Source organism: Carassius carassius, chromosome 6, assembly GCF_963082965.1.
Source record: "Carassius carassius chromosome 6, fCarCar2.1, whole genome shotgun sequence".
In the NCBI taxonomy this organism is placed as follows: Eukaryota; Metazoa; Chordata; class Actinopteri; order Cypriniformes; family Cyprinidae; genus Carassius; species Carassius carassius.
In genome coordinates this window covers 37,497,790-37,506,756 of record NC_081760.1, presented here as the reverse complement: position 1 = coordinate 37,506,756, position 8,967 = coordinate 37,497,790, and the positions used below count along the sequence as shown (strand labels likewise).

The following is an 8,967-nucleotide window of genomic DNA, read 5'->3' as shown; positions in this document are numbered from 1 at the left end:
GGGGTGGGGGGCCCGAGCACTGGGGCTCCGTTTTGAGCTTTTTTGGGCTGCGTGGCCTCTAAAGCCAAGGTATCCATCTTGTCTGTTTTCTTTATCTGCTTTCTCCGAGTTTTTAACTTCTCTCCTCTCTTAGTCCCTCTCTCACCTCCAAACACGAGTGCGGGACGGGAGCTTTTCTGTCAGCTGTGGAGATAAATCTCTCTGTCTGTGCCCCCACCCACCCCTCTCTCTCTCTTTAACTCGACCCTCCCACTTCTCTGTGTTGTCACCCTCTTGTTCATCTTTACATTTGGCCCCCAAACCCCCTAAAAGCACATGCATGAACAAACCAACAAGACTCTTATCTCATTATCTCACTCATAAATACTTTATTCTCTTTACTTCTGAACCTCAAGAGGAAACGTGACCCCTCCCCAGTCATCCCAATATGTGCTAATTATAACTTTGCCTTATGGATGCACACACAGGGACATACAGTAAGAGAGCCCATCACCTAGAACTAATACTTACAGTAGAAGAAGAAGAAGAAGAAGAAGAAGAAGAAGAAGAAGAAGAAGAAGAAGAAGAAGAAGAAACATACAGAGTCACTTTACAGACTCTTTTAGGTGTGTACCCTTGTGTTGGGGTACCTCTTATAGTAGAGTCATAAAGTAAAGATTATTCTCACAAAAATTTACCCAGGTCATATTTCAACCCCCAAAATGAAAATAAACAGAGTTTAGAGATAAAAAAAGGAATAAAAAATAATAATAATAAATAACGTTTGCTTTTTTTATGCATTCTTTTTATGTAAACTAACCAAATCTCACATTCACATTATTTTGAATTACAATTCTATTCAATCGTCATCAGATTTCGGTCGTCTTGTCGGTATCGCACGCGCTGTTCGGAGCCGCGCGTTTTAGGGGGAAGGGAAAGAGAGTGAGAGATTATTAATAACTTAGAAAGGCATGAGCAGATGACACTGGAGGAAATACCGACTGCCACTGAGAGAAACTCCAACCGAAAGAACTGCGTGGAGTACAACAAACGTTATTTTAAAGTTTACTTTGAGGCGCGCTACACACGAGTGACGTCAGGACGATCAACTCCGTCTGAAGAAGCGCACGTGAGTGCCTTTCCCGCGCTTTACGGGCATAACTAACATGAATGTATATTTATTTGATACTATGTGTAATTATGCCAGTTTTGTGTCCTTCTTAGTTTATTTCCTAATGTAGGCTATTACTTCCCAGATAAAGATAAAGATCTCTTGATCTGGAAAGGATCCTCTGTGCACAAACCTCTGATAGACCTCTTTGAGATGTCAGTTTTACATACATTGCAAATCATAAATATCTTAAAGACATCTTCTTAACGTCTATTTGTCATCTAATATCGTCCATATTGCATGTGTACATTCTAAAACATGGCCTACATCTTGCAATTGTTAAAAAATATATATAAATAAAAAATCCCTGAGAGAGCTTTATAACTTCTTGGCGCCCTCTACCTCATAAACATTGTCAGTTTTTTCAACGACTTTGGCCAGACCTGTCCCACATGTTCAGTAAGTAAGAGTTACATCAGCATGTAAAGTGTCATTAAAAACTACGTATATTGACTGGCCAGATTTGATGTGCACTGATTGTAAATAAACAGAAACAACCACTTACATCCGGGTTTGTGAAGAGCAAAGCTGTGGCTTAATAATTCTCTACAATCAAAGTCCCCCATGAACGCTGATTAAGTCACGATCCACTGTCATATTACAGCAGAAAACATAACTTCACTGTGCTTGTTAATGACTGAATATACTAGTCAGTCAAGTGCGAGGTTCCCACATCTCGTTTCTGAAGACATGTTTAAGAGCAGCAGTCACCTCTAATGCTGTACAGCATGTCTCTACTGCACACAGTGTTGTGTAATGTGGGACAGGGGTTGTGTGAGAATCTGCGTGGATGCGCCATGAGGAGACAGACCACTGCTCAGCTCCAGAGTCTCATCTAACAGGACGCGCGCGTGTTCTGGTCTGATCCATTAATCTGCCGATGAGGCCGAAGTGACTGTCACTCCAGCCTGTTCTCTAATCCAGTCTCTCTGCTGTCTGTATTATAACGCGTAAAGTTCATCCGTTTCCATACGGCACGATCATTTCTCGATCTCAGAAGCATAAGGAAAAAGCCTCTCTAAATGCTTATACAATCTGATGACATGTGAAAGTAAGTAATGATAATCTTACCTCGTAATGCTTCATTGTTGCAGTTTAAATGGCTTTTCCTAGCCAGGTGACAGACAAGCACGGAGTCCAATCAGGAAGAACGGAAGATGCCGCACATCCAATGAGCAGAGACATGAGACCTGCGCTCGATCCTGTCATTGGGTGAAATGCATCACCTAGTAACCAATCAGATTCCGACTAGACACAAGAAGTGTGCAACTTACATTATGAGCGCCGCCTAGTGGTGATGTGAGGCGAAAACATGCGGCTGAGAAAACTCAACTGTTGTTAATAAAATGATTCTGTGTGGTGATGATGATGGCAAGTATGGGCCGCCGTTTGTAAAATAAATTGTGTAAGAAAACTGGTGAGATTTAACTACAAAACAAATACATTTGTGCAAGATTTACTAAAAATAAGCTTTATGCAATATTTTTATTACTTAAAAATATTTGTTTATAATTATATATATATATATATATATATATATATATATATATATATATATATATATATATATATAATTTTTTTTACTATATATGAGTATATTACAATAAAGTATTAAAGTGTTTTATCTAAATCTAAATCTCCATTTTAAATCAAAATTTTAGATCTTCATGTAAATGTTAAGCCCAAATCATAAATGTTACTCTTATATCTAAATGTTATCTAAATGTATATTTTTTCATGTTCTCTCTCTCTATATATATGTGTGTAACATTTAAATATATATAATTATATATAAAACATTTAGATTAACATTTATGATTTGGATTTAACATTTAGATTTAAAATGAAGATTTGGAAAAAACTAGATTTACTTTTAATAATTTACTGTAATATAGTCATATAGTAACAAATACTAAATACACACAGAAAGAAATTATTAAAATTATTATCTGACCAGTTTTTCTAACACAGAGACCATATAGAGGCATTCCAATAAATGCATTTTATATATAACGCATAAACTTAAAATGTCATGTTATTAAACAGTTTTTGTTCAAAAATTAATTTGGCATCGTAAATTTTAACATATCTTTAAAATAAATAACTTCCATGGTCAGAAAAGTACGCCCTAACCTAATCAACCCATCTGATGGAGTAGGTCAGTCGGTCAGAACTGTAAATTCGTCCGTTATGACGTCATGCATATATGTTTATACTGTGTGTTTCGTCGTTTCTTGTAAGAAACTAGTATGTGGTTTCGCTTTCATCGGTGTCCAGGTCTACGGGTGGAGCAGCACACCACGTGGCTCGGGTGGAAACAACCAGAGACTTCGAGACATTTCTCGAACTTTCCTCGCGGTTTCAAATAGAGCGACAGCAGGGCGAGGCGGAAGCATTACACTCCACAGGTGGACGGGACAGCACTTCTCATTGTGAAATTACTCTCAGAGCTATTTACCGAGGGTTGCTGTGAACTGAATTTTTAGCGACAGACACCTGAACGCAAGCAGGACTTGCTTGAACCCGCTGTTTGACGTTTGGAGTATCGACTTCAAAAGAAACTCTCGATGGTGAAGATGGGGAAGGATTATTACAGTGTTTTGGGGATCCAGAAAGGCGCATCTGATGACGAGATCAAGAAAGCTTACCGCAAACAAGCGCTCAAGTACCATCCGGACAAAAACAAGTCTCCCGGCGCCGAGGACAAGTTCAAGGAGATCGCGGAGGCGTACGACGTACTGAGCGACCCGAAGAAGAAAGACATTTATGACAAATTTGGCGAAGAAGGTGAGTAAAATGATGCAAGCTTGTGTGTCAGTTGCGCTTTTAACTCTTAACTGTTGCAATACCTAATGACGCAGATACAGATGTTACTAGTAGTAATTCATATGATAAAGTAATTCGCATTAAATTATATAGTGTGCACTGACTGGATCTGTTGTTTAATCTGAATGTGATTCTGCATTAAGTGCGCGAGACTGGCAACGCAGTATGTAGATCATCACTGTAGTATATTGTAGATCGAGAATCTGGTGAAACTACTGTAGTGTTATTTAGTTTATTTTGAATACTTTAAATAGACCCAATTTGTGATGCTACATTCTGATTGGCTACTTGAGTGGAGCTTTTTGGAACGCAGTGCTCTTGCTGCAAGATGCTGATGGTCACGTGGTAGAAAGAGGCGGAGCGTTTGAATACTGTCAGCAGTTTAGTGCCAGTTCGCCCTAGGGTTGTCCCATTCCAGAAATTTTGAAACGACTCTAAACTTGTTTTTTATTTATTTATTTATTTTTCAAAATAAAAGTGTAAAAATTAAGTATTTTCTTAACAATAATGACTATTAAAGATACGATTTCCATAAATAGGAACTTGTTGAGAATTCCAGTTGGCAGGAATTCAAATCCCTAGCTGTTCTGGGAAGTGCAGTAGTTGGGTCATCAATGTAATGAGCTGTTTCAAAGGATAGTAAAGCTTCTCAATTCATCTGCCATTTGCAATATTGGCATACTATATTTTGGACCCTTGGTGCAGTATTTATGAGTTGTCTGTGATCTTTATACAGCACCTTGCAATTCTGTAATACGTGTCGTCTTTGTTTGCCATATGCAGGACTGAAGGGAGGCATCCCCGGCGGTGGAGGTGGTGGCAGTAATTTCACCTACACTTTCCAAGGCGATCCTCATGCAATGTTTTCAGAGTTTTTCGGAGGACGGAACCCTTTTGACCAGTTCTTCGGACGCAATGGTGGCATGGAGGAGGATATGGAAACTGATGACCCATTTGCCAGTTTTGGCATGGGTGGCATGGGTGGGTTCCCCCGCTCCTTTAACACACGCGGTCACGGCGGGAGACTGGAGAAAAAACAGGACCCTCCGGTGACCCACGACCTGAGGGTCAGTCTAGATGAAGTGTTCACTGGCTGCACCAAGAAGATGAAGATCTCACGCAAACGCCTGAACCCCGACGGAAAAACAACACGCACTGAGGAAAAGATTCTTACCGTGGAGGTGAAAAAAGGCTGGAAGGAAGGGACCAAGATTACTTTCCCCAGGGAAGGTGATGAGACGCCAGCAAACATCCCCGCAGATGTGGTGTTTGTGGTGAAAGATAAACCACACCCTGTGTACAAACGAGACGGATCGGACATTATTTATCCTGCAAAAATTACCCTCCGAGAGGTAAAACAGGGCTTAATTCTCATGGTTTGTTCACTAGTTCTTTTATAGTCATTTCATATCTTTCTAATACCTTTTTTCTCTGCTTTCTCAGGCACTTTGTGGTTGCACGATCACTGTCCCAACAATTGATGGTCGCACAATCAAGTTAACATCTCCGGAAATTATTTCTCCCGGGATGAAACGGCGTGTCACTGGGGAGGGTCTTCCTCTTCCAAAATCCCCAGATCGTCGTGGGGACTTGGTTGTTGAATACGAAGTCAAGTTTCCCGAAAAGTTGAGTCAGAGTGCCAGAGAGACTATTGCAAATGTTTTGCCAGCTTCTTGAGCTGTGTATATTACAATGCTGGAGCTGCTGCCATTGGGGAATTTTTGCTTTCATATAATTTCTGGTTAAAGGAGGAATATTTGAGGTCAGCCCAATTAGGGTGCCCATTTGATGCTAAAAACAAAACTGTTCTTCTGTAAAGTGCTGCCATTGAGAGACTTTCTGAACCAAAACTTAGCTGGACTGGTTTATTTGTTTGTGTCATGTACATGAACCCATGTTTCCTTTGGGTCTAGTCCAGCAGAAAGTCTCCAGCTGTGGCCTCTGGGCCAGTGTTTGGTTGTGCATTACACACACCTATGTTTACAGTGTTGACTTGTTCCAAAGCTGGACAGTAGAGGAGGCTGTGATGTGTGGAGATACAGTGAGATGGTTTCTTTTCAGCTGTCTGACTGACTTTGGATACCTCAGGAAAGGCTTTCTGTGAGAGCATAATGTAAGTTTTCTGATAATACGGTCTGATAGAGACGTTAATTAATCTCATGAAAAGTCATTCACAACGTAGTGGTGGCCCAAAATGATCACTGCTTGGATCGTCCCTCATCTAAGTATGTGAATCAGCACTTGCAATAAGTCGCCTAGACAGCATTTATTTTAATTTTTTTAATAGAAGAGGTAAATGTACTGATGTTGGTTAATTCCTTGGATAAAATGACATGGGAATATTTTTCTGTTTTATTAGTTGTTATGAGTGTTTTGACCTGTCTCTGTGAAATTGAATTTGTGTTGCTTCACATTATTAATATTAAACAGTACATGGGACACTTCTAGGGTATATATATATATATATATTTTTTTTTTTATAATACTGGACTTTGTTTCTCTCTAAATCTTTTGCATAAGGGCAGTAGCTGAACTTGGGTTTGTGTGATACTGTTAAGGTACCAAACAAAGGGTTTTTAACAGATTACTTAACAGAACATGAGAATGAATGTTACATTCAGAATTGCACTGTTTCAATAAAACATTTTAATCTGGAAAAAAAACAAAAAAGTTTCTTATTTCAAGTACACAGGCCTCTTCACCCCCTTCACCAAAACATTAAATATTGATAATTTTATAGATACACATTCAAGTAAATAACTTAAAAAAGTAGTGAAATGTATAGTGGAGACCAGTATAATGTCTACATGATAATAGGATCAGTTTTACAGGATTGGCACTTTCCTCATTTTGCTGATGCATGATGCTGTAGTCTTCAGTGTTTTCTTTATTTGGCACAACAAAGTCGAGGAATCAGCCCGAGAGACACACACACACACACCACAATCAGAGCAACCAGATATCTAATCACACACAGGAATCCACTGTTAAAGCTTCTCTGTGTTTAGTGTTTTCTCAGAGCAGCAAGTTGCATTTTTATAATGTCTGCAGTCATTTAATGAATCACAAAATTGCTGCCTTGCACTTTTAAATTTCGAAAAAAAGAAAAGGATTGTTCCCATCTCTATTAATTAACCTTTCTACTTACTGAGTTGAAAGTCGCAGTGGACCTTGGGATCGTGCCAAACAATGATGTCTGATTTATAAATGAGTAAATGATTGATTGATTGCACTGATTAATGATGCATATAAGAAGTCCTCTAATTTCTTTTGAATAAAGTTTTACCTAATTCATATATAATAAAACAATAAACCTGAATAATAAGGAAACATTCACAGATGAATTACTGAATAAAATCTATAACACAATGACAAATCATTCACCATCTTCACACTAAATATTCTTGCACAATAATAGAAGCAATTTAAGGAAACAGATCCCTTCAGGGGTCTGAAATACAATAAATCACACATGGGTTAAAATATTCAAGAAAAAAGAAACCAACAAGTAAAGAAAGTTAATATTTACATCAAAATTAATATTGGCTATAAAATAAGACTTGTAAAATTGCTAGTTTACAAATAAAAGCAGAGAATGTCATGTAACATGTAAAGGCATTGATTCTGTTGTAGTGGTATTTTACTGTATGACAATGGTACTTTGGTTATTTCCTGAATCTGATGCTGTAGTCCTCAGTGTTTTTTGTGTCCACTGCAAAGGCATCTGAAGAACTTCCTGTATTGCTGCCTGACCTGAACAAGAAGGAGACGAGAGGAGCTGAGTGACTTCATGAGATCAGTTTATCCTCTGAACTCATGAACCAGAATGACTTTGTTTATAATAAACAGGTGAGAAAAGAGGCTTAAGAGACCAGGTGTCTCATTTATAAAACTCTCCGTATATTTCATCATAAAATTTTATGTAGGCACAAAAGCTAGATTTTGCGTATGCCCAAAAATTTTCAGATTTATAAAACCATGCATGTAATTTACATGCATATTCCCATGCACATGACACCATGTTTAACACAGAGAAATATGAAACACGGACTAAAAAAACAACTGTGACAGTATCTTTGCTATGTTTTATAATAAATATATGAAAAATCCATAAAAACAAAATGGTTTATAGTTCTCGGATAGATTCTGATCTCATTCTTTTCCACTAGTCAAATAGTATTTCAATTGTTTTAAACAATTAAAATCAAATTCATTTTACACAGTTTTGCTGAGAAGATAAACATCTTTTAGCTATTTTAGTGGAAACAGATAAGCCCATATTTATTGCAGTGTATTGTCTGATTCGGCTCATTACTGAAAAAAGTATTTTAAAAAGGAAGCATGCAAAGCTTACACTTTTCTCCTAGTTATATCCTCCAGATACAGTGTTATTTTTCATAATGTTGTAGAGAAAACTTTACACGACATCAACACCTTCATGCAGCTGTGGTTGTACAGTAATCAAGTGCGCATCATTGATCATTGTTCTCGATAAAATATTTATCATAATGTGATCTGTAGTTTTGTTGAAAGATTAATTAATGTGCACCTACAGCGATCCTCGCTGTCATTAAAACATGCCCACTGGGCAAAGTGACGTCCACTGGACGTCTTTTTATGTCTTTGTTGACGTTGAAAAGACGTCCACTGAGGAGCCAGAATGAAAGTTTTTATGACGTCTTTTTTTGACGTCTTCTGTACGTCTGATTTAGACGTTCACAGAACCTCCTTACAAGGTTAAAAACTAGTTCAAAAGTGGTCAGTGGAAATATTTCAACATCATTTAAGGTTCATTTAGACATCATTTATACTGTTTCTGGACCAAATCAACACTCTCAGGATTTAGACTCGTGTTATTTCAATGTAATTTCTAGACACTGTGTTTGTCCTAAAATCCAGAAAATAAAATAATCTTCATGAAATAATGAAATAACTGACGATTGAGCATGTGGTAAAATCAACTGCAAATCAAAGACATTAAATCTCTGAAG

At 37.8% G+C, this 8,967-nt stretch overlaps 2 protein-coding genes across 4 annotated transcripts in view; one reads left to right on the top strand and one right to left on the bottom strand.

The window, feature by feature from the left end:
- The window catches only part of LOC132142842 (very-long-chain enoyl-CoA reductase-like), a 9,160-nt gene extending 6,835 nt beyond the window's left edge, over positions 1-2,325 (bottom strand). The window contains exon 1 of one of the 2 annotated variants that reach the window (XM_059553016.1): positions 2,222-2,325. In XM_059553016.1, the coding sequence (XP_059408999.1) occupies positions 2,222-2,236 (15 nt within the window). In that variant the 5' untranslated portion in view covers positions 2,237-2,325. Of the gene's footprint in view, positions 223-2,221 lie in introns of those variants that run through there. The other variant, XM_059553015.1, reaches the window with a different exon arrangement.
- LOC132142843 (dnaJ homolog subfamily B member 1-like) lies at positions 917-6,415 on the top strand. 2 transcript variants are annotated; one of them, XM_059553017.1, is made up of 4 exons: positions 917-1,108; positions 3,428-3,937; positions 4,760-5,328; positions 5,420-6,415. In XM_059553017.1, exons 2-4 carry the CDS (start codon positions 3,718-3,720, stop codon positions 5,651-5,653), a joined length of 1,023 nt encoding a protein of 340 aa, XP_059409000.1. In that variant the 5' UTR covers positions 917-1,108; positions 3,428-3,717; the 3' UTR covers positions 5,654-6,415. The 2 variants fall into 2 exon arrangements, with proteins under 2 accessions (XP_059409000.1, XP_059409001.1); XM_059553018.1 differs by lacking the exon at positions 917-1,108 and having other exon boundaries at positions 3,355-3,937.
- Positions 6,416-8,967: the final 2,552 nt, after the last annotated feature.